The following is a 26089-nucleotide window of genomic DNA, read 5'->3' on the forward strand; positions in this document are numbered from 1 at the left end:
CAGCAAAGCTGGAGTCTGGAAGGCACAGTTGTGCAGCTCTATACTATGTCTGAGCAAAGCTGCAGGGTCAGGAATGCGCCTATACTTTCCCCAACAGTAACACAAAGCAAATGACTGCAGGTGCATTTCACAACCCTCAAAAACCAGTATTTCCCTGTCTAGTCTTTTCTCCTTCACCAGTATGCTCTGTCACCTTGGAAAAGGTTAAGAACCTGGGGGTCACAACCCATCTCCTTAAAACCTCCAGAGATCCCTCCATTCACCTGTTTCTCCTATGCTTAGATCTTTCATCAGTGAGATGCTTCTTTTCTCTTGTGAATAATAAGCCACCTGCTTCCCTCAGCAAGCAGAACCTACCAGACACCTGCTGACACTTTGCAATCCAAACAGTGATTGGTTTCTCACTTAAGTTCTTCCTTTGCACCTTCCCCTCCACCACAAGTCTATAAGTTCATGATACCACAGAACTCTATAGTTCATGCTTCAGCTTTTGGACTGCTCTGAGGAAGTGACATACCCTTGCAATTGAAGCCAACGCTATTTGAAGCAAGCTGTAGTTTCCAGAGTTAGAAACTGCATGGTAGTGGGACTCATGCCTAATGCTTATTGCTTTTCCTGCTCATTTCCTTTCAAATGCTAAGTCTAATTATCCTCTGTTTGAAGCAGGGCCACTTCATTCAAGATTACTGCCATTACCACATTTTGAACAAGTCAAACACCTGCCCTCCTAATCATGTCTGCCCACACAGGCCAGCCAAGCTATTCTGCTACCCTTTAGTTCCCCCTGCCCATCCGACAGAAAGAGCTGCAAGACTGACTGGATAAAATCCTGAGCCACCTTCTCTGATCTCTGAGCTGACCATGCTTTGGGCAGCAGGTTGACTAGAAATTCCTATGCTCCCTTCTAAAGCAAACTATTTGGTGGTTCTAAGTTTTCAAGCAGGAATAGTAATAGAAATTGTTAGAAAATTTAGTTCTGTAACATACTCCTCCAAGGGGTATATGTTTCCTTTCTTAAGTATTTTCCATAATCCTAAAGGATAGGCTAATGGCCACCACAAAGCCCAGGATCTGGACCCCACATGCCCAGGGGCTCAACACATTCAGTAACTCAGAATCAGAATCTTACATACCTTTAGGTGCTTCTGTTCAGAGGATTTCCAAGCTCTTCCTGCCAATGGCCTTTTTTCAAGGTCTTACAACTTTGACATTCATAGATTATCTTTCATAGCACTCACTGATGAAGTGCTGAGTTGAATGCCCCCTGACAAGTTTCCTGAATGCTGTAGTATCATTTACTTGTGTTAGAGCATCCACAGTAAAAAGCAAAAATAAAAAGCACCAAAAAGTCACAATAAATGGTGCAATTAAGGCAACATAACACACTTTAAATCAGAGGAAGAGCTACAGCTCAGCTTCTGGGCAAGGAAAGGTTATAATTTACCAAAGTAAGACAAAGAATATGCATCAAATTACTCACGTTTCAGAATCTTTTATGCACAAGCATCAGCAAAAGTGACTATACACTTGCACACAATCAGCAAACAAGAAATGGAGATTTTTCTTCTCTATTTACCGTAGGTTATAATCCTCCCGAGCGCCTCTCTTTCCCCTTCAAATAAACCCACTGGTGCTGCACTCATATTAGCAGAATTCCCCACCCAACCTGGATGGTTCATTTCCCTGGGCCTGCTTTTTAAGGTGAGAAGGAAGCAGGCTTTGCCAGAGGGTGATTTAGAGCATCTGATGGCTTAGGAGCATAACTATCCCACACTTTCCTACAAAAACCTAAGATAAGCCTCCTAATCTAAATTAGGTGCTTAAAATCGGGTAGTGTGCTTATTTTTTTCCTTATCTCCCTATTAGCACTCCACATCCTAGTGCTCACCTGTGTATCTTTAAAGGTCATATCCACAGTTGGTAATTTCCCCCCCTATTTTTCTTCAACCAAAAGGGGCATATTATAAAAAACAGTAAGAAAATGCTATTGCACAAAGTTATATTGTGAAATGGAAGCCATTCAGGAAAGGATGAAATGCTTCCCAGTGCTTTAATATGGCTTTGGAAATTCTTTAAATTAGGAACTGCTAGCATCCTGTTAGGCAATCTCCTGCAGCAGAATAAATCTTGGACTCAGGTGTCCCATAACACAAGTGACCTCGGATGAAAGCCACAAAGATGGCAACAAAATAAACTAGCAAGTGTCCCTTGACATTAAGTAGCCAGTGCTACATTTTCCTGCAGCAATACTGTCAAAAAGTAAAATGCAGTTAAAAGTCAACTACAGCTCCATATCCAAATAAAAAGTAAGAACAAATGAAACCTTTCCCCCTCTCCTAAAATTAGAAACAGAGCAACACCATGAAGCTATAAACTGAGTATTTAGTCTATAAACAAAGCAATACTCTCTTTTTCTTGTCATAGTTAATCTTGGACGTGTTTGCCACACATTTTCTGTGTCTTCCCCAACCTGCAGCACAGTTACAGAATTTTGTATCAGGATTTGGGTCTTGATTCAGTAATTTGACCCTGAAATGCTGAAAAAAAAATTGCTCAAAATCTATTTGAAAATATTGTACACAAACCTGTATCTAAAGAAAGAAAAAAAAAAACAGTAAGAGAATCTCATGATCCATGCTTTGTGGGAATATCTATCAACAGAGAAGTCTGGCATCATTCCACATTTCTTCCTAATTCAGCAGATCACAGTCACAAACCCCCAAGAGGTGCACGTGAGAGGAAGACAGGAACCCAGAATCACCATTAAGCAAGATTTCTGTGTTTACAAAAAGCAGAAGCTGAAGATCTAAGGCAAGATCCTGATGCCCTGGAAAACCAGTGCATCCTGAAGCTACAGAACAGACAGCCAAGTGAGAGGACAACAGCCTAATCAGAGCAGACAGAGATGAGCACATGCACTCCTTCTGTGACAAGCAGCCAGACATGATTTGCAACCACAAACAGCTGCTACTTCAGCCATACAGTGGCAGTGGTTTTTCAGTACATGTATTTTATTAGAAGAATATCCACCTCCCAGTAATAGAAAATACATGAAACAATCAAATGTGTCCTCACAACACTCCGGAAGAAGCAACAAGAACTGAGGCAGAACCACAGAACTGTGCAGAATTCTCTCTTCTTGACAGACCCACCTTTGGCAGCCAGGAAAGTCCTTTAGAGTCTCCAGCCTGGTGCCTCAGACAGCATTGAGTTCCAAAATCAGCCATACTTTCCTATCAGAGGAGCCCAATGCGAGAGTATTTGCAGCCTCTTTACTTTAGTCCTATCTTCGTGGGATCAGTAAATCTTTTGATTAAGAATGCAATGGGATAAATATTCTGTAAATGAACACCAGGAGTAGTAACTTCCTTGGAGCAATTTCCATGCTTGTTCTACCAGTGAAATTAGTGCTTGAGGTACTTATTGTGCATGGACTCTTTCTTGGCCAGGCTGGCTTTTTTTTCCATTCCATCACAACAGTGCAGACAGCCTGTCAGCTTTTCTTCAAAACAATAATATAAATAGAGCTAATCATGCTGTTCACCCTGAGTAAGTTGATTGTTGCTTGGCAGAACTCAACAGCTCTGATCCTTGTTACACTGAGGAACTAGACTCCATGTCTGTGTTTAATCTCGCTTCATGCCGACACATCGCTGAGTGCTCTATCCATAGAAATGGATGGTGAGAACCCGTTCAGTTCAGTGCACATTCAGATCCAATGCAGTGCTCTACAATTACTCTTGCTGGGGTCTTGTTTAAGCCCCTGCATCCTCCAGGAAGACATTTATGGCGGGGGGGAGACACGACCCAGGGTTTGCTTTCTCCATGAAGAAGTAGCTCTTGCAGAGAACAGCCACAAGTGCTGCTGAGGGCCATGTCAGCCCCGTGGCTGTGGTCAAATTCCCACACAAAGGAGCAGCTGTTTGGCTCCATTGCCACACTTTGCACAACAACCTGTCATGGCAGTCGGGTGCAAGGCAAGGTGTGTTGTGGAAAAAAAGGGCAGTATGGATTATTTATATTTAATAGAAACTGCTTAAGGCACCCTTATTTGTTGCAGTTGCACATTCTGCTCTCCAGGGTGCTGAGAGGCAGGTGGCCAATATATTTAATAAAAAAGGAAACCATTCATTATTCATATATTGATATGACATTTCTGTACTCTATATTTTATTCTGAATCTCATTTATATGACTATGGATAGTTTTCCTCATGTGCAACACAGTACCATGTAACTTGAGCTCTGCCAGAAAAAAACCCCATAAATTCAGTAGGAAACTGTATGGGATTGGTTAAAATCCCAGTAATTTAATCAAATAGGTAATTAAATTATTTGAATTATTTATTTAACATGTGGTAACGAGAGAAAGCAAACACTGATCATATTTCACCCTTGCTGGGGACTAAATGAAACAAACTACCATTTTAAGAGATTGGGAGTTAGAATTCAGGTTAAGAATGTGATTCTAGCTGAAAGATGAACACTGTCAGAGGGCAGGAGGTGGCATAGGAGCCACCATTTTTCACCCATTTACTCTTTAGAGCCCGTTAAAAGTGGCAATCACAACTTCAGAACCAAATCAGCATGTCCATTAATACCTGCAGAGGGGTTTCCCAACACCCTGATACATGGTACAGATGATACCGTGGGTCACCTGGAGTTCTGCTTCCAAGGCATCAGGTTCACCTCAAAGCCTCAAGAGGAATTAGCAATTGGGATGTCATTCATCACCCAGCTGAGAACCACTTTTTCTACAGGAGAGCTCGTCACACCAAGCAACCCACACAAAATACAATTAAACCATGTCACTGGTAGATAAATTAAAATTGCAGCTCAATAGAGGAACTCACTGTTACTAAGCAATTTCATAAATTAAGTATGTTCTGGCAGATCCTCTCTGGAAGGTATTAGCAATGATCCATACTAGGACTTAGCAAATTGCTTGGGTAAAATCTTAGCTCCATTAGAGCCAATAGCAAAGCTCCCAGGCACTTACAGAGAGCCAAAATTTTAATTTCTCATGCCAACTGCAACCCATTGCTACGGCTTTGGGCAAACCACACTGATTCAGCCTCCTGAGTTAAAAAACATGGACAGCTAACCACTGCTTTTGGAGAGACTGTGGAGGATTGGCAGAAGTGGCCCATGCAGAAAAGGGTAAGTATCATCAATCAGTGCTATTTAGCAAGCAGGCTACTTCAGCAACTCACCGTCAGGGAAACGCTCCACCAGGCTTGCAGTTCCAGCTGGATTCCCCTCTTGTCCTGTGGAGGCTTGGTAAAAGTATCTTCTTTACGAATTCCATGCACAGAAGACTGGCCCAAACTCTGGTGCAATCCCCCCTCTCTCAGGACTGCAAGATGACTACCTTCACTAGTTTGGTATTTTGAGAATTGTATTTGAGTGTTCTGCAAACATCAGCTATGTTCTTTCACAGGCAATGGGTGTACATGAACAGTTGCCTTCACAAGTCAGAGATTAACAAAAACACTGCTACACAAATGCACATATTAACTCTGCATAACACACACATTTGTTTAAAATTAATTCCCGGGTGTTCTTGCAAATAGGTTTTATGGCTGTATGAAGAGAGGTTATAAAAGGACATTTGGCTCCTTGGTAGGTGGCATGTTACATTTTTTAAAGAAATGTTTTTCCTCCCAGATAAATGCACAACAGATGTAACATTCGACCTAAGCAATAAGATTTATTACTATTTTTAAAGCAAATTCAGCACAGCTTAAGAGAACACTGTACAGAATTCTTTAGGTTAGGAAGAGGTTCTTCTTGTCATCGATGCATGCTTTGCATTTGCCAATTCTTGCCCTCAAAGCCAACCCACAGTTTAGTATTTCAGGCTTCTTACAAAGGTGATGATCCTGCAATTCAATCTGCTAATGTAGCACATAGCAGGCTCCCTCTAGTCACTGCAGGCATGGGCTCATATCTTTGCTTTTAATATCAAAAGAAATCTGCATGGCCTCTTTGGTCTCTTTCTGAGCCCCAAAACATTCCATGTGATTTACATTAAGCGTAATACCAACAGCACATGCAACCAAAAGCAAGTGTCACACATTGTTTGGCAATGAAAAATAAACACTACAGCTGTGATCAAAGAATGTGTCTTGCTTATATTGTCTTATATTAATTTCTTTAGCTCATGCATCTCCATATAAATATTTATTGTTTTGTATTTTCTTCAGAGGCCATAGTTCTTCTGTTTTCTAAAAATAACCTGCTTATGCATAGTCTTCTCTTTTCAAAGCACTGGTCTTCCTTTTGTTAAGTTCATTCGCAATATCTCTGTGCATGAAAAGTGGTGAAAGATGGGTATGTGCAACTTCAATAACAAACATGTTGAAAATACCTAAAAATGAGGAACAATTCTTGGATGAACACTGTCAATGGTAAACAGTCCCTGTGAAAAAAAATCAATAGGCCTCCATGTCATGTAATAATTTTGCATTTTTGCATAAGGGCATGAAACACGAAAATTAAAATATACCTGAGAATAACATTAAAATCTCATTTTCAAGAAAACACTCATTTTTGTTGCTGAACAGCTTTAAGCATCAAGTAATTTTTTTCAGTTTTTGCATTTCACTTCCTGTAACATAATCCCAGATGGTCCAGCAGGCAGCCCCTGACCAACACTCTCTCAGGTGAATCGTGGAGCTGACACTGTTGTACTCACATGGGAGAAATCAGTGCATCTGAAAGGTTACCTCCTACCCCACCACACACAGAGCCAAGCATTTCAAATTGTGAACCTCTATACAGCCTATAAAAAGCAATCTTAGACTTAATATACCACTTTCACCTCATTTTTTTTGATATGGACAACTACCAGTCAAAGGTATAAGCAGTGATCCAAACACCAGGACCCAGCAAACTGCTTGGGTAGAAGCCTGGCTCCATTAGAGCCAATCGCAAAACTCACAGGCACTTCTGCAGTGAGCACTGGGATCAGATCCATAGGCCAGGAAAGTTTCTACCTGTCTATGGCCCAAGCACTGCTTTAGTTCTTCATTTTACACTGGATTTGCTTGATTGGTTTCATAAAAGCAGTGGAAGAGGAGAAAAAAATCCGGATTAGAATCGCTTTCTGATCCCAAGTTCAAAGCATCTCACCAAATTTGGGGCTGCTCAGGCACATTCTCTTCCCAGAGAATGGCATGGGACCAACTTCTTGGACACTCCTCTAGAAGATCTAGGCAACACTGGGAACATTACAGATCTGAGATCACATAAACACATCACCTATATTTAAATGGATTCTTTCCACATTCATCACAATTACACGTGCCTGTAGATCCTCTCTAAATTGGTGTTCCCCAAAACTCTTTTAGTCAAGGAATCAACCAGTTCCCTAGCCATGGGGTACTTTCAGTAGCCCTTTAGTAGGATGTATGCTGATAATCTCTAAGAAAGACTGTAAACTCACTGAGTGTTTCCTATTAGTGACTGCACATCAGCCAGGACAAGTAATTCCCAGACTTTTTAAAAGGATGCAGTTGATTTCTGCCAGAGAAAAATTGTATTAGAGTCTTTACCTCTCATTAATGGCTGTCAGTTAGGGTACTGACATTCACACAGATGTTGCATGTTGTATTTGAAAAGTATCTGAGTGTATCTGCAGTAAGTATTGGGATTAGATCCACAGGCCAGGAATGTTTCTACCTGTCTAGTACCCAAGCACTGCTTTAGTTCTCCTTCATTTTACACTGGTTTTGCTTGATTGGCTTTACAAAAGCAGTAGCAGTGGAAGAGATGTCAAAAGCAAGTAGCTTGGCCTGCTCATACAACCTAGTTTTATACTAAGACTTTCTGGTATCTGGAATAGTTGCCTGGTAAGATTTGACACCCGAGAGAAGAGGGTGCTACTTTCACCCATAATATCAAGAAGTTCATAGCCACACCTGCTGTAGGCTTTGCTTCAGTGAGGGAAAAATGATTTCCTGTCCACCTGCAAACATAGTCTCTTGGACTTGAAGAATGTCCTCAGTCAGAGATGGAGATCCTTGAGGAACTGACCACCAGACCGTCAAACATTATCAAGACTGACTACGGCACATCTCAGACAAGGACTGGGTGCTACATTACATAGTGCATTTTTGCCTATCCTTTGAGAAAATTTCAGTCTAAGGTGTGGGGATTTCAAAGGACCCATATTAAGAAGTACATCACAGAGAGGTTCATCCTCTCCACACCCTCCCAAACCACAAGCACAAGTGAGGGGGTTTTGTAGTTCTGTGTCATCTGCATACGCCTAATGAGAGACTTCGTTCTATATACAGAAATGCAATTGATAGGTTGCATTGCTTCAAGAACAACAGATTTTATAAAAATTGTTTAAGGTTTATCTTTTCAGGTATTTTGAATACTCCCTGAAATATCCCATAACATTGTGGTTAGCAAACAGGAGGAAAGGAGGGAAGAAAAAGACTGAAAAGTATTCTGGAATCGAAAGACAGTTAATCATTCAGGTTGTTCACAATTCCTTCAGCCCACAAAAGTCTCAATTCAGACTCTTGCTCAGTAGTAAGAAAAAAAAAATCCTCTATTGTCCTACCATCTCTCCTCTTCAATGTATGATGGAATCCAGAGTCACAAACTGCCACGACTTCACAGGCAAAGGGCATGTCCTAAAGCAGTTCATTTCATGTCTCTCTGACACCCCATGGGCAGCTTTTTTCCCCTAAAGCAAAGAATCTCACAATATCATTTTGTGCTACATTCTTTACATATTTTGACTTACACTCCCAAAGCATATTTATTTCAGTCAGAGTGTGCACATGTGGGTTTTGGGGGATTGTTGAGGTTTGGAATTTTTCAGCTTTTTTCTCAGCTTGATATTCTGCACTCTTCCCGGAGCTTTGTGATTAAAGATTCTGCTTTGTAATGAAAGCAAGCCAAGTACTTCAATGTTGAAAGAGAGTGCAAAAAGAAGCAGTCAAAACATGTGGTGATTCTTATTTTCCTTTCAAGAGTGACAAAACAGCATATGCAATTCAATACCCAGGATCAGTTAATTTTATCTGAAAAAGCAGCTTTTGTGAGTTAACATTTGCTATGATTATCACCCATTTAATGCTAATTTCCTATGTAAAGCCACCATGGTGCCCACACGAGTCATCTTCATACTTTGGGAATACGGGCTCGGGGCAACGTAGGTCACCAGTTATCACAGCCTTTGTTTTATTTTACAATACATTCATGATTCTCTGTTCTTTCAATGGCAAATACATCATGCTTGATTGGCAATGCTGGTATCTGATATTCCATGATTACCTTGGCTTGAAAGTGAGACAGTAATGCACATTCGTGTAACTCTCCCTTTAATGTAGTACAAAGCTGGACATAGCTCAGAAAGAAACCCCTAAAATCCATTACCTATTTATGATCATGTACAAACGGATATTTATCATGTTAAAAGAGAACCATATGTTAAAGTGGAGGCTAGAGCCCAATAAATCTTTTTGGATGAAAACCCTTTTCAAAAAAAGGAATAAAATAATTAACATTTGCTTTTGCCAGCAGAAACATTTGCTCATGAATCTCCTGGGAAGGGAAGGGCATTTAACCTTTTTACATGCCATCCCCTCAGACATCTCTGACCCCACTGCAAAAGAGACAACAAAGATTCCCGACTCCATGCTGCTGATTAAACCCCTTGTAAGAAACATCTGGATGAAATTTTCTTGGCAGTTGATTTGAAAAGTACACAAGAAGCAGAACTAGGGAGCAGCCATAGTTCAGCCGAGTGACACGAAGATGATGCTATGCAAAAGCAGATTTTTCCTTGAACACATTAACTCCTAAATATTAGCCTGTGACTGTGCAAGCAACCTCATTAGCAGAAGAAAAATAAATCCCTCTTCTACTCTGTATGCCAGTGTAGAGAAGGCAAACAGGCTTTGGAAAAAAGCCAACTCAAAAATCTTGTTTCTTTTAATAAAATAACAAAGGGCTTAAATAGTTTACCTGTCTAATGCTTAACTTCAACTGACAGGTAAGAGAAAAGTCGTCAATGCCCTTAACTTCCAAAAACCATTAAATTTTTGAAGGATTTCAAAACTTCTGTGGTTTCTGAGAAACTCCCCAACACACTGGATGTAATGCTTTCCTACTTATTGTCTCAGACCATGCAGCCTGGGCCTAAATTAGCAAAAATAACCTCTAATTTTTATAGCCTGACATTCAAAATAAAGGAAATCTTGGCCCTCTGCTGCTTGAGCTGAAAGAGTCTGTCCAATGCAGCTCAGCAGACTGTTCCCCTTTGGAAATACAAACCCTGGAATTCTCACAGTTTTCCATATTTACAACAGGACTAAAAGTGAGAAATTTTCACTGTTGCTATTAATTGAATAGCACCAGTGAAAAAACTACATGAACCAGGCCAACTTTACTCTGCAGCTGCTATGTGGCGAAAAAAACAAAAATAAGGAAGCAGCAGCAGAAAAAGCATCTGAGTCTGACACAAAGGAGCAGAAAAAAGGAAAGCAGTGGGGACCTTCTGCCTCACAGCTGCCAGGCTAGGAAAATTCCAGAAGGAACAGGCAAAGACACTTCGTCTTTTCCAGAAGCCAAGGCATAGAGTGCTCAGACTCCACCAGAATTACTCTGACATATAAAAATGAAAGCTTCAGCACTGCCCAGGGCTACATTTACTGTAGTTGTGAAAAACTTGATGGGGTATGGAAAGAACTTTAATTTTTCATTTGGGACATTGCTATAAAGAAGTCGATTATCAGTATGTGTTTAAATTTGCCTGGTAAATATTTCTAAGTCATAAAGAAATTAACACATAGAAACAAAATCTGGTAGAAACATTTTATATCCCATCCAAACTTCACATTCTAATGCATCCCTACTGATTTTTGCTACACCACCTCGATCCCAATAGATCTAAAAGAGGGGCACCTATTCAAATTAGTACTGCTATCACTTTCTCACTAAATGAACTTATCCACAAACACCTTGTTATATAGAATTGTTTAGGTTGGAAAAGACCTCTAAGATCATCAAGTACAACTGTCAACCCAGCACTGCCGTGTTCACTGCTAAACCATGTCGCTAAGTGCTACATCCACATGTTGTTTAAACACTTCCAGGGATGTTGATTCCAACACTTCCCTGGGCAGCCTGTTCCAATGTCTGACCACAGACATTTCTTCAGAGAAAAAATATTTTCTAATATCTAATCTAAACCTCCACTGGTGGAAGCAGTCTTTGAAATATGGGAAAAAATCTGTCAGATGAAGAAATTTCAGCATGGGACAAGAACAGCCATCTGGAATGCAGACCAGAAATACAATCACAGAAGTGTAGCAGTAAGAATTAAGTTTGAAGCTTAAGTCTGAAGTGTTTCTTCTATCAAAATAAATAAAATATCGCAAATATTTTGTACCACATCGTAATACCACTGGAATGGTAATGAATGAATAAAATCGTAAAAGAGGTTTATAGAATCCAAAGTAAAATCCAATATTCATCAGTAACAGTGGAAATAAGAAGCTGTCATGTAGAACATCTACATGTGAGAGCCACACCACTTGTCCAGCCAGGAGGTGACATGGATGTAGATTTAGGGCAGCCACCTGCCAGGCCTGCCATCATAACTCCAGCCAGCTGAACTCATGGCTAAGAGAAATACTTTAAGACTCCTGCATCAAGGGAAAATCTGCAATTTTGTTACAACCCTTCCACTTAACCAGTGAATGCTTTGCAACTCCCTCTGCACATTTGGTCTGCACCAAATAGGGAAGATGCTGCAATATTCTGAATCCAGCAACGTGTGTGCAACCAACGAACAATTAAACTGAGCAGTAAAAAGCAGGTGACTGGAAAACATGGAACCAAGGCTTACAGTGTATCAAGAAATGTCCTTACACTTAAAAAATTATAATGCACTCCAAAATCCATTTGTTCAGGCAATCCATGTACAACAGAAGGCACTGTTATCCATATGAATCTATCAATTCTGCACAGCAAAAACCTGAGAAGTGCAACTCAATTAGATGCAGCCTGGCCCCTCCCAGTCATTCAGGTTCCTTGAGGACAAACATTTCCTTTCAGTCCATCAAATTATAAAAACACCACAAAAATTTGTACATTACAGTAGCTGGTTAGAAAGAGCATTCTGGTGGGGGAAGCACACTGCTAATTTCCAGAAAACCTTCAGCAGCATTAAATTACCCTCCCCTATCACCCAGAAGTCACGATGATTTCAAGAAAATGTAATGATGAGACCATTCCCATTGACCTTTGTAGCTGATCCTTCAGTTGCCACCGGGAGTACTTCCAGCAAAGTTAAATGCTGTGATCAGTCCTTTGTTGTCAAATGCGTATCCACTTTGTTGTTCTATTGTCTTTGTCTCTAGAATTCAAACAAGAAAAAGAATATGAAAAATAGTCTATAGAGAACACCTTTGCCAGAGACAATACAGCTCAGCTAAGAATGCGAAATTGTGGAAAAAAACTCTCAGTTGAGTCCAAATTTCATTCCCTAAATGCAGTGACAGGAATAAATTACACTCGGATTTTCTCTAAATGCATAAATGTGCACACCTCTACAACCGAGCTGAGAAATTAATCCTCTACAGAATCAGTCTGTGTTACACTGTTCTGCATTCCTTTTGATTAAATCTGAATTTATTTTCCATGATGCAAGCTTTCTACACATCTAAAACCTCCCACTGACAGCAATGTTAGCAGTTAAAAAGTTACAAAACTGTTAAACACATTATAATCGACAGCAATCTTCATCAAAAGCCTGGCTGACAGCTAGATATCACCTTAATGTGCTCTTCATTTCAAATGTCAGATTGTGCAAAACTAGTTCATACCCTGTTCAAACAGCAGCATGAGAAGGCAATTAATTAGAAGTAACAGTATAAAAACCAGTACTCTCTGAATAACACACACTTCCAGGCAAGCAATAATGTAAGCATAATATCCTACTCACGCTTCCTAGAAAATGTTAATTAGCACAGAGGCCTATTCTCTTTGTTGTTACAGATCAGATGCAGTTCCAACATCCCTGCAACACATAAAATGGCCCCAGAGAAGTGACTCACCTGCAGCAGTTCGCCGGTGTTCTGCTAATGTATAAATTTCCTGCAGCTGCTTCTTCTGATCCTCACTCAGCGGCGCCGTCAGCGAATGGTACCAGGCTGCATCCCGGCTCTGCACCGCTGTCAGAACAGGGATGGATGAAAAGCGATTGTCAGGTGCAACAAAATGAAACACATGGAATTTCTGGTTGGTTTTAAAACAGAATCTGCACTGCAAGACAGGCTCAGTATTCCTGTCTGTTTTCTTAGCACAGAATTTCCATTCTAACAAAGCCAATCCATTTTGGGGGAACTTAATACCTCCTCTCCTTTCTGAAACAGAAAGTTTGTCCATGAATAATGGCCACATGGTTACGTGAGTTGAATACTCTAATGTAAAACTCATATGAAAACTGAAAGCAACAGCATAATTTCTCCATTATGATTTTAACATCTAGAAGGTGACAAATATTTCTATATACAGGAGTGCTCTAGTGACTGAGGCCCACTTAATTAGGCTGTGATCGAAAAGTTCTGAAGGAGAACATGCAGAGAGTTAACCTCTGGATGTATTTGCTACCATTTGTTTTTTCAGCACTATTAAGCCAAAAAAATCTTAGGACTGACATCAGAAAGCAAGATCACATTTTCCATTTTCAGTTATCTAAATTATTTCTCGTAACAAAGAAAAGGGTTTTTCGCAGTGGTGGCCATAAACATCTCCAAAGGATTTCATCACGTTATATCATCCTGCCAACTAGAAAACACTTACTTAGAAGTGCTTGTGTAAAAAACTGGTATTCATCAACACCATTTTCAAGGTCAAGAGGTGTGCTGAACCCTTCAAGAGCAGTCTCTTCCAATGCATCTTCATCCCAGTCATCATCATCATCATCATCTTCATCCTCTTCCTCTCCACCTCCACCACCACCTCCTCCTCCTCCTCCACCATGGTTGTCTTGCATCACCTGGTTCACTTCATTTGTCTCATCCTCATCACTCGATATCTCTTCTGGAAAAGCATTGATACATTTTGTAAAACAAAGTCTAAAAACTGTAAGGAAACAATGACTTAAGAATCAAAACCAATTAATAAAGCTAGGTTTTGGCTGGAAAGGGAACTCTGTTAACAACCTTCCCCCAAAATCTTAAAAGCCCTGGAAAAATGAAGCTGTTAAAATGTTTCCTATATTCCAGATCAGCTAAACTTCTGTTTCTATGCAGACCTGAGAAATGTGAAACTGCCACCTTTCTTCTTCTTTCATTTATGCAGTCACTGTGCAACTATAGGATCCAAAAATATTGAGGAAATGTCTTCAACGAAGTGGTCTATCACTGTGCTTTTTAAATTACAGAGACCTTTTTAAATTACAAAACCATGAGTAAACCAGCTGTAGATCAATTGTCTGCCTGCTCTTCTTCAGAGTGCTCCCTTATTTGAACAAACTTAAACCAGCACCTCTTGTTTTGCTTTACCTTCCATTCCACTTAGAAACTATTACACCCTGATTTAAATGTAACTACAACACGAGATTCTAAATGCTATTTCTTTCTTAAGGAAAAGTATTTCTGAATTATAATCAAGATGGAAAAATTCCCCCTCCGATTCCAAACCTTCAGCTCTTCCTCTGTTAACAGTTTAGAAAGAATAAAGATGACTACATATGCAGCAAGCAGGGACTAAATCACAGGATGGAGATTTGAAAATTACTGTGCTTCTTCCATACTGTATTCCTATACATTGAGAAGAATTCTGTGATTCCACTACAGAACAAGCATGTGTGAAATTTCAGTGGATTACATGATCTGCTCACATCCAATCTAATTTTCAAGCCTCAAACCATCTATCTACTATTCCATGTCAAACAGATTTGCCTGCAATGCTGTGTATGATTCCCTCCCCACAATTCCCTCTGTAAGACATTCTTTGGTGTTTTTTCTTTTCCAGCAGTTAGGGGCCTGTCTACTCAAGGAAACTCAGCTGCCTCAAACACCGTGTTGCAAACGACTTTCCATTTGGACAAAGAAGTGCTGCTAGGATTTCCTTTGAAATTCAGCCAAATATGGTTTTTGAATAGTTGGGTACTAGGAACAGCTTCTTTTCAGGGAGTAAGAATATAACCAGTGGAGTCCTGGCAAACTCCTGCTGACAATGTGAGAAGACAGGGCATAATTATAACCTGGAAGAGTGGACTTGCAAGTTACTCTTAAACCAATACTAACCTTTCACAAAATGTTAGCTGTCACACTTTGAAACGTTTTCAAAACATTTTGGTATGAAAAATCAATTCCTGAGATGACCTTTCATGCACCCAGTAAGCTGAGCTATTTTCAGCAGACTAATGAGTCTTAAATACAAACTGCAATTTCTTACCCCCTTTAAATTAAATCCAGACAAAATCCACAATGTGAAAAGGGGAGATTTTACCATTATCTTCTGCAACGTGTTTTTCATCTTTAGCGTGATCCTCCTGTTCTGTGAGTTCTCGTGAGGCGCAAACTTGTTTTAAGCCCAAGAAGAGGAGGAGGATTGAAGGAACAATCTGGGCAGCCACAGCATCCACTGCAGGTGGTCGGTTCTGCAATTCCATTAGGATGCTCAGTCCTATTATACACATCTTTCTGTCGTGGAGTCTGAAACAACACAGACTTGTTAGAAAAAAACCCAGATTTTTAATGCAAGCATATTTAGAGAGCATTAAAATCCTGGTGCTAGACATGTGAGGCTATGTTCAAAGTCTATTTTCAAAGCTCTTAAACAAACTACTTCCTTTGTTCTGAAACAAGTTCCCCACTGGAAAGTACTTGTCCAATAACAATTAAACACCTTTCAAGCACTGGTCAAATTCCTGAAGCAACTGTTTCTGATTACCAAATGCAAAATTTGTAATGCTAAATAAATACTGTTTAATAATTATGTAGACTATCTTGTCTTTAATAAAGCATTTGATACAGATTACCATAATTAAATAGGATGGAAAATTAATTTGCCTTGGCTTAGACAGCAGTACTATTGCAGGGACTGAAAATGGCAAAAAGACTACTAATGAAGAGTAATGATAAGCAGGAATGCACTGAATCGCAGGGTGCATTTATGGAGAGCCCCAGGGCTAGCTGAATTTAAACACACTTATTAAAAGTCCATCAGAATTGTTGTATTACACATCCAATTTCTGATGCTAACTTAAAACACATAGCTAACGCTGGCGAAAGCAGGGAAATAATTCCACCCTATCAAGAATAACTGGCAGTATATCCAAACTAGGAACTTGCAAATGAGTAGATCTCCAGTAAAACAAACAAACTATAGATAATTGAAGGGAAAGAAAATCATTAAATTAGCAGCAGAAAAATTTTTATGTGACCGGAGTCAGGAAACTAGCTAAGAGCCCATGCTTTTAAACATAAGAATTGATTTACACTTCCAGAAACAGAAGTTTCTGCAAACAAGGCAGAAAAAGCCTGTAACTGCCTCTGCAGATACCCTTTGGTTCTCCTTTACTGGAAACATCAGTCGTATTCAACTCTGAGCTAAAAGTACAGTATTCTGTAACTGGGGGCTTGAGAGGAGCTTGTTTTGTTTGAACTATTCAATTTGATGCTGACAGCTTCTGTGCAAGCCTTCTACAGGACAAGTAGTGCCAGCAAGACCTACAGAAACCAAGCAAACCTCCAGATGGCAGAAGATGGCCATCCTCTACACTCTTGGTAGATACTTCCATTACTGAATCAGTTTTACTTTGGAATGAAGAGAATACAACTTGAGAAAGGAGAAACTCATCAGATGGGCAACAGAGACTGCAATAAAGCTAACAGGGGAACAACCAGCTCAATCCACCACTTCAAAAACTGCTACAGAAATACAATTTTTTCAGTGCTTACAATTTCATTATCAAAGTTACTATGTAACATGCTACTGAACTATTATATCCTTAAAATAACACAAGTGATCCTGTATTACAGCTTTCTAAACTTTAGTTATGCTTAAACAAGCCTAGAAATCTGGAGGGATTTCACTGTACCTCCCACATTGTTAGTCCTGTTAGAGTTTACTTAAGTGATTCATTCTCAAGAGTAGTTGACAACAAAAATAAATTACATATGACCATGTGGAACATTATGATCACAGAAGACCTTCCAAGAAAAACAAAGTCAACAAGCATGTCAAATGGCACGCTTTGTCACACTGGGCTTGGCTGCTTCATTGCACGTGTTGAAAAATGCAACCAAAGTGCAAGTAGGCAAAGAGAGTCCTTCCATCACTGCTAACTGCAGTATTTTCTTTTCAGATGGAATGGGACACAAAAGATGGCATACAAACCAACCAAGGAAACTGAGACAGAGGAACAGGGTCTGCTTGGTGAAAAAAAAAAAACAAACCAAACCTGAATTCCTTACTTCTCTCAGCTGAAGTTACCTACTCCTGTATGCTGGAAAAAAGCTCATTGCCCTTTGCTCTCATGCTGGCACTTTGAAGACCAAAAACCAATCTAAAGATAATGCTACCTATGAATGAAGCATAGCATTTTTGGGAGAGTTGTCCTTAGTGCAAGTACAAAGGAAAGAACTTTTTCTACCTCCTCTCTCTGCCAGCACTGTCATTCAAGCGTGACCAAAGCTCTGTAATCTATGCACAAGACTTCTATCCTGAATCTTTGACACGGGGAAGCCCTGAAATTCCTTCAAGACCCAAATGTACAATGAAGCAATTTCAGTCACATGCGCCAGAGTAGCCAGTGACACCACCTTTTATCACAGATTTGAAAAAGCTACTGTTGCACAACATCAGTTGGAAAGTGCAAAACAGTAAAATGTAAAAAAATCTTAGTAATTAAAGGCTTAGCTTCATACTAAATTATCTTTTTGGGACACCAAACGAAGCACTGCAGTCTGAAAGGGAGTCATCACTGGGAAACAGCCCAAATTACCAAAATCGCCAGCGTATTTGTCATGCTCCATTTTAAAGCTTCTAAACAGAGTTTTAAGAACGAACACACATGTCTCCAGAATGTGCATGTTATTAGAAGGCCCAGCAGGACAGCAGAAATCCAGGCGTCAAGCCATCTTTAGCGAGCCAGAAAGAGACTTGTTTCTTTCACCTGCCAGCAGAGACAAACAGCAGGAAAAGCATCCGTCTTGCCTGAAGTTCAGCATTCTACTATGCCCCAGCTGTATTAAGTACCCACAGGACTGAACAAGCAAAACAGAGTTTTATGTCAGTTACATATTTTTGTAATGGTAAAAAATGGTTTCAGGACCACTCATTTGCTTTCAAAAGGCTCGTTATTTCAGCACCCTTCCATCTGCTCGAGGGAGCCTGGATATTATTCTCCTTAGTGATTCGTGCTTCGAGATCTGTACCTATTTGCTCAGCAGCACACAACAGTCCTCCCTAACAATCACAGGCTCTGCTTACTCCTCAATGGTGTATCCAGCCTGGAGTGTTAAACACACAACACACAGCACATGACTCCAAGCCAAGTCTATTTCTAACAAGCTGTGTGTGGTCTTCATAATCTGCAGGACCTCTTCTTGCTAATACACTTCCTTCCAATACAGGATAAAAAGATTTTAGAATCTTTTGTATTTCCGAAAGTATTTCAAAGAAACATCACTAAGCCTTTCCTTTACTAGTTTGCTGTGTTCTTTTCTATTACTATCAATACAGCTCCTGGACAAACTGCAAATAATTACCCATTTCCTTCTAATTGCAAAGTTGGGACCAAATGAGACTGGGACTTTATACACAATTCTGAGAAAACTAGGATTTCTGCTTTAACTTTTATCAAACAAATACCCCTATTCAGCTTCCAAAAAAAAAAATCACTTATTGAGGTTTTTTTTTTGAAGCAAGTCCTTTCACCCTAGTTAACGGAGAAGAATTTTTAGTATGAAAGTAAGCATAAGTTGTGCAGATGTCTCACCCAAACTTCAGCTGTCAGGGAAAAGGAAGAAAGCAAGGAAAGTAAGGAACAAATGTTTCTACAAATGGCCTTTCAGTTTGAAGTTATTGTAGAAAACATTTAGAAATAAATAAATATCCTGTGACATATGGGCATTACAGGCACACAACCCGAGAAAGGGTTTCAAGAAAGTCAGATTTTGTTTGTGTTTCTGTCTTTTCCTGTTCAGTTAGGCCTCTGAATATCTGGCTCCTGTTCAGATGATGACCCCTAATATTCTTGAAAAACCAAATGATCTTCTAGAAGCAGTGCTGTCCTGAGGGAAAGGGAAGAAGTCCCTTACAGCACAGCGCCTCACAAGCAGTACTACAGCAAAAGCCATACACCTGGAAGCCACATACTGAGGAGACAGCACTGAAGGAAGAGTGACTTCTAGATTTAAGCAATATTATAGATAATTATTTCACTGCTGGTAGGAGTAGATCAAAGAGAGATTTTAAATCTGCTGCTGCCACTCAAGTGCAGAGTCTGAGAAGAATCTGGCATCATGATCATGTGTTTCATTTTCATAGGCTTTGTCAACTTATGTCTCAGCTTCAAATAAGAATTTAGTTGAAAGGTAGCTGCAGTAGCCAATGCTTTCTGAAAAGCAACACAGAAGAACCAAAAGTTAAGCTTTAACTCACAGGACTACTTGAGATTCGAGCCTAGTCAGAGCCACAGCATTTTTGCCCTCTGAATCTAGGCTAGTTTTTCACTGAATGCTCCAGGATGAACTGTTTCAGGCTATAAATCTCTTTCATTTTTTATTTCTTTAAAAAAAAGAATGACAAGTTTACCATCTGTAGGGAATGCCTTCTTTCCTACTGTCTCTGTTTGCATTCAACATTTGATATGTAGTAGAAAAAATTGACAGCACAGAGATGAATCTCAAGAACTTTGTTTTAATCATAAAAAAGGTAAAAATTATTGGAAATCCTAAAATATCTTGCTCTTTTCTAGAGCTGGTACATATAAAAATAATTTAGCAATTAAAAATAAAATTATGACAAAGTGCGGGAAGTAACTTAAAGGTGCCATTTTTCAGTTATTGACACTCCAAAAGAAATGAGGGACCATTGGGTCCTTTATGCCTTCTTTGTCACTCAGGTAACCCTTCTCATGGATAACATGTATATCTGTTAAGATAAAGGCTGCATTGTAGAGATTTGTATACACAGCAGGTAGAAGATGTCAGAATGCTTGTGATATTAAGAACAGTTCAGTTTTATCATAACAAATAAGAGACTTTTTCCCTGTTTCATTTACTACTTTTAATTTTTTTTCTTCAAAAAGAGACACCTTCAAATACAGACACAAATGGGGAATTTGCAGAAAGACTGTATACACCAAAGCAGGCAATTTCTTTTGTATCTCCAAGTGGATTTCACTCTAATAAAACAGACAGAATTAATGTGCAGAATTAATCTCTGAAATGAGAAAGTCTGTGCTACAATTCTACAAACTACTGTGCTTTCTTTGTCCTATTGAACTGTGTAATTGGGACAGAGGAGGGAGGAAAACTTTTACCATGTACATTTGACATGTGTTTTAAATATACAACAAAGGACACGCTGAGAACAAAACCACATAAACCACTTGGTCACTGACTGATTGGAAGTCACTATTCTATTACAGTTATAAAAAAAGGTAATGCACTGCTGTAATGCACCACACAGTTCTAAATCCAAGATGAATCCTGTGGCAATAATGCAGCAATATGAAGACAGCATATAATTCTGTTCAGGAAAGATTAACTCAAGTAAGAATTGGTATGGAGAAAAGTTACTTGGACAACTGGGGAGTGGAGGAACTATCTCATAAGAAGTCCCCTGGAGACTTGCTTAGAATTGGAGAGACAAGATTGTATCAATAAAAAAGAGGTAGGAAAAGAATGACAGCCTAAAAGAGGGTATGCATCCATGGGTCAGGAGCTGCCTGTGCTTATCCATGGCATGACTCCTAACACACTCTTCATTTAGTCTGTTGGCATAGGCTTTGCACATAGAAGAGAAGGCACATTCTAAGCCTATCCATACACCTGCAGTCAGATGTCAGCCTCCAGTAACAAAACAGAACTCCAAGCAGGAAGGTGAGAGGTAGCTGTTAACTACTTCTGACTCTCTGCTTTGTCCTTAAGTGGATTTGAATCTCACAGACTCCATATCTCAGCGGAGAAGCAACCATTAAGTGTCAAGCACTGGACTTCACCTCCGCTCAACATCAAGTGCACACTTTGTTATGTGATGACAGGCTTTGTTCCCCTTCATTTACTTTACAAATGTTCAGCTCCTGCCCAAGTGCACACTAGTGCAGTGCACACACATGTTCAAGGGAGGTTGGAATGCAGTTTAAGTTTAGGAGTATGCCAAACAGCCAGTACATCAATGGTACAATGATAAATATGCAAGGAGATCGTGCATAACTCACAGGGATCAACATCAGTGTGGTATTCACTGAGCAGAGTAATGGTTTTTTAACACTAAAAGGAGCAGTTAAAAATAATTTACAGAATATAGAACAGAAAATATGTATTCGGTGTTTCAGATAAAAAGTTAACACGCTGCTGAAATCCTGCTGGTAAACTCTGAATACTCTGAAAAAACTCTCAATACTTGCCCAAAAAAACAGTCTGTGTCATTCATCCACTGGTTTATGAACTGTGCAGTGATGGGCTCAGGATTGTGTGGAAATCTGATGTTCTCCAAGGTGTGCAGAAGTAGGTCAGGATTGTAATAGAGTGCAGCTATGGCAACTTGAAGACACATGGTACGGAGCTCACTTGTTTTAACTCCTCTGGTTAATCGCTCCAGCACAGCCTCCACAAAGAGTGGAATACACTGGGCAGAAAAAGGAGAAGAAAAGAAAAGGAAAAAAAGAAAAAGAAAGCAGTCATTATACTTGTTGCCACATTATACAAAAGTTTAAAATACTTTTATCAGAATTGAAATCCAGGTATAATAACCTAGGAACACATTCTATTCACTTCCTAGTATAAAAGCATTTTAAGCCTCTGATCACATGCTTATAAATCAGCTCTTCTCTGAGCTAAAAACTGCAATGTTATTCTGAGCACAGAAGAGAATATTTGGGGCCATTTGGTGGAATTTGTTCTAGCCTGTATAAAAGGTTTAGAAAAGAACTCGAAGACATTCTAATCTTTAAATAAAGATTCCCAACAATTTCAAAACTAACAGGCATTAAAAACTAAATTACCTAATCTGTTTTTCCTAAATAATGTAAAAGTGATGTTAGATTTCTTATAGAAGTTTTGAAATGAGTGAGTTTATTCAGATAAAATCAAGTATGCACAAATTTCCAAAAAATGAAATACATATCTACTAAACACATATATATTTCAATGTGCAGATTTAGACTTTATAAAAATTTGGGAAGCATTATAAAAGTTTTAGTTTATGAGTTTCAGTTTAGTGTGCAACCATTTCAATTCACAGAGTTGTACAGCTCAATTAAGCCTTCCACCACCCACTTATTTCAATGCAAATGAATTGAATTCACTCTTTCAGATCTCCTTTGAAAGAAAAAACTTTCAGGGAACATTTTTATCTGCAATGACTTCAGATTTACATCAGTAAAGTTCTACTGGTTTCAGTAAAATTAACTGAAAATTTATCACCGAAGTCCATGGACTGCATTGGTGGCAACATCAAATATGATACATCAAAGTAATTTAGGCTCATTACATAAAGCCCAGAATTTAGTCCCTAACAGAAAAAAGACTACTATCTAAAAGGGTGTTCTAAGAAACTCTAGAAAATTGTTACTGTTTTTCCCTGCAATCACAATCCAGCCACGAGAAAAAAATCTGCATTTCCAAATGCAATGCACTAAGTAATTTAAAACATCAAAAAGTTCCTATGGCTTGGAGAAACAACAGTAGTTGGATATGTATAGTTAAACTCTCAGCCACAATGTTTTTAATTATATGTGTTTTGCATCAAAAGGGAAATTCTATTAGTAGAAAGCAAAAAAAAGACAACCCTGAACAACATACTATATCCTTATCATTCAGTCTGTATTTATTTTCTGGTCACGCCCATTAATATCTCAAAAACAAAAACCACAACCTTACAAACTCTCAAAATAAATGCGCTCATTTATTTATTTCCATATTTCTCTCCACTTAACATTTCCCTCAAATTCTCCAATTCCAACTGTTTTTCTCAGGAACCATAGATGGATCACTGGAACCAGTAAAAGAGAAAACCTGCTCAATATATATCACCTGGTCAATACCCCGTCCTTTGCACTGAAGAACAATTACTTCCAGGAGTTTGGCTGCATGGCACTCTGCATCTTCTCCTGCGTCTCCTGTTAGTACCTAAAAATCAGAATGACAATTTACCAGTATTAATGACCAACAACACTGACAGCAAGTGCTCCTGCACCTGCATACATCAAAAAAATCTCTACACAGCATATACATATCTATTCATGCACAGGACATAAGCAAGGATAAGTGGCTAAAGGGGAACTTTAAAGTCGAAGAAATTGCTGCAGCTCTTTAAGGATGTTATATTATTTCTATGTCCTCACTTTCTCTTTTTAAAAAATATATGTTACTTATAAGAATCACTGATGTTTCCCACATTGTTTCCTTTTTTTCACTTCAATTCTAACAGTCACTGGCAGATCAACAGCCTGGCAAAGTGAAGTCCTATTTCTAGGCTAGTTTCTGACTAAAAACAAGATGTATGCAATCCTTCTGTGAATAGGCACACAGGTGTGAAACTGAGTGCTTTGTCTCAGTGCATTTCAACAGCATGGTCAGTGTCAATCAAAACTGACAAAGCAGCAGAATTCTCAAACATACTCGAATTCTCTAAGCTTCTTAAAAATCAGCAGGTAGCTAGATGCCTAACACTTTATAATGCCCCAGATCAGAGAAGGACTGCAGCATGATCTCATACCTTATTATACATGAGAGACTCAGTATAAAGGAGAAACACGATAAGTGTAGGAAAAACTTCAAGTGAGTTCGCACCTTAGCTGACAACTAGGGAGTCCAATTGCAAGACACACAACCCAAGGAAATCAGGCTTCATTAATTCCTCTACTTACCAAAATAGCTGTTCATAGAAGAGAGTCAAGATGAACAGCAACTTTCTCCCACACAGATTTGTGCATGTAATTTTTTAAAAGCATGCCACTTTAAAAGTGTGAAGGCGCTGTATGTGCTCAGAACTGAGCTGAGACCAAACTTCCCTTAGTTCTGAAATGCCTGGCCACCACCTGGCATGTTCAGGTCACTGTGCCAATCTGATTGTTAAGTACTAGTGATAAGCACAACAGTAAGATTTAGAAGCCTTACCTTTTTACACATGGCATAAATGATTTCTAAATGTTTTGGGTTAGACAGTAAAGTATCAGTGTCAATGGTCACATAATTATGCAAGAGAGGCATCATATCTGCAGAACAAGGAGAGCAAAAGAGAAAAGAGTTAAAGGAATCCTTGCAAGTGCTAACTAGTGAGGGTGTAGTCCCATAACGGAATTCACTGGCTTATATTCTTGGATACCATTGGAAATTCAAACTCTGAAAAAGTCTTTTCTAGAATTCTTCACAAAGTGCACCATGCAGGGTGCATTGTCAGAAGAAGAACTAGGACAGGACTACATTTTAATTAATTAATTTGCAGTTTCGCATTAACTTTGAATATTTCAGCTTTCTTTGAGTTCAGGATCTCCTACGATAACTGATCACACTGACAGATTTGAACATGCTTCTCCTACTTAAATATGCTCCTGTTAAACTCCCACACTCAACAGACGGTCAGGGCATGACTCAAATACATGATCCTTTTAAACCAAGACACTAAATGGAAGCGACCCTTATTAAGGTGGGGTTTGGAGATGAATTCTCAAACAGTGGAAACATCAGTAGAACAGAAGGGATTGTACCTGCAAAGTATTCAAAGCAATCCTGTTGGAAAACCTCATACAGAACACCTAAAAGCTGCCACATCTGAGGTGAAATCATCTGGCATGTTAAGCTGAAGGCCAAGGAGAGAATTTCTTCATAAAACTCTGTAAAAGAGAATCAATTTGAAGCAGAGTGCTTTAAAAAATAAATTTAACTTGCAAACACCTTGAAATCTGAAACCAAGTCCTGAGTCATATAATGACTAGAAGACAGTAATTAAAAACTAAATCATACACAGAAAAATAGTACGAATAGGAAAAGACTCTTTCACGTAGGCCTCACGTTGGCTACAGTTACAGCAATATGCATAGTTTTCCACTATCAATACACACCAAAAAAATATATCACCAGCATATCAAAGACAATGCTTTTAACCAATTACTGAAAAATATTTTCTCAGCCTTTGTTTTTTCTTATAGGCCTTATTACAAAACTGTGTAACTCTTTAGAGCAGGGTACTGATAAAGCAGTAATTTAATTGCAGACCATGTCCATAACAGACCAATGTAATTGTAGACATAGTCCTTTAAGATAACTAGCTAGAACTATAATCAGAACTGCATCTTCTGCTTTTGAGTTTGACCTCCAAAACACGACAAACAAGCTGACTAATGTACAAGAGGAGAGCAGGAGAAACAAATTATAACTGAAAATTAATGCCTTTTTTATTCTTTAAAGAAGTACACACACAGATGAAATTCTGTTCTGGAAGGTAGCAATAATTAATCTACATGTTTTTACATAAAAAAAAAATTCTTCATGGTTTTTCTAAAAATTATCTCTAACACATACCTATAACATGTTTCTGCAAAACAAGGCCAATGATCTGTAAACAAATGCTCTCAAGCTGTTGAGTGATCTGAAATAAAAACATAAAGCAGTTTATTAAAAAAAATTAGAAATACAGCAATTTAATAAATGTATTTGACTAATTCAGTTGGAGAAGTTCTTACAAAAGGTTTTTTTAATTTTTTAAATGCTGCATCAAAAATCACAATTATTATCAAATAAGATCTCACTGATGCAGAAAGAATCTCTTTTTTCGTGAATATGTGAAATGTAAACTTACACTGCACCACAACTGGGAGACCAATTCCTAGGAATACTATCCAAGAAATCACCTACAAATACAGGTCACCGTTGTAAA

General features: G+C 38.9%; 1 protein-coding gene across 1 annotated transcript in view; it reads right to left on the reverse strand.

The window, feature by feature from the left end:
• Positions 1-5382: 5382 nt before the first annotated feature.
• The window catches only part of IPO8 (importin 8), a 48868-nt gene continuing 28161 nt past the window's right edge, over positions 5383-26089 (reverse strand). The window contains exons 17-25 of the mRNA XM_027726585.2: positions 25735-25801; positions 24921-25046; positions 24331-24428; positions 23245-23340; positions 21618-21838; positions 15485-15690; positions 13829-14068; positions 13081-13197; positions 5383-12380 (exon numbers count right to left, since the gene is read on the reverse strand). Coding sequence (XP_027582386.1) covers positions 12283-12380; positions 13081-13197; positions 13829-14068; positions 15485-15690; positions 21618-21838; positions 23245-23340; positions 24331-24428; positions 24921-25046; positions 25735-25801 — 1269 coding nt within the window. The 3' untranslated portion in view covers positions 5383-12282. The remainder of the gene's footprint in view (positions 12381-13080; positions 13198-13828; positions 14069-15484; positions 15691-21617; positions 21839-23244; positions 23341-24330; positions 24429-24920; positions 25047-25734; positions 25802-26089) is intronic.

This window comes from Pipra filicauda, unplaced genomic scaffold, assembly GCF_003945595.2.
Source record: "Pipra filicauda isolate LSUMZ 115617 unplaced genomic scaffold, ASM394559v2 scaffold2_size9829703_pilon, whole genome shotgun sequence".
NCBI classification, from domain to species: Eukaryota; Metazoa; Chordata; class Aves; order Passeriformes; family Pipridae; genus Pipra; species Pipra filicauda.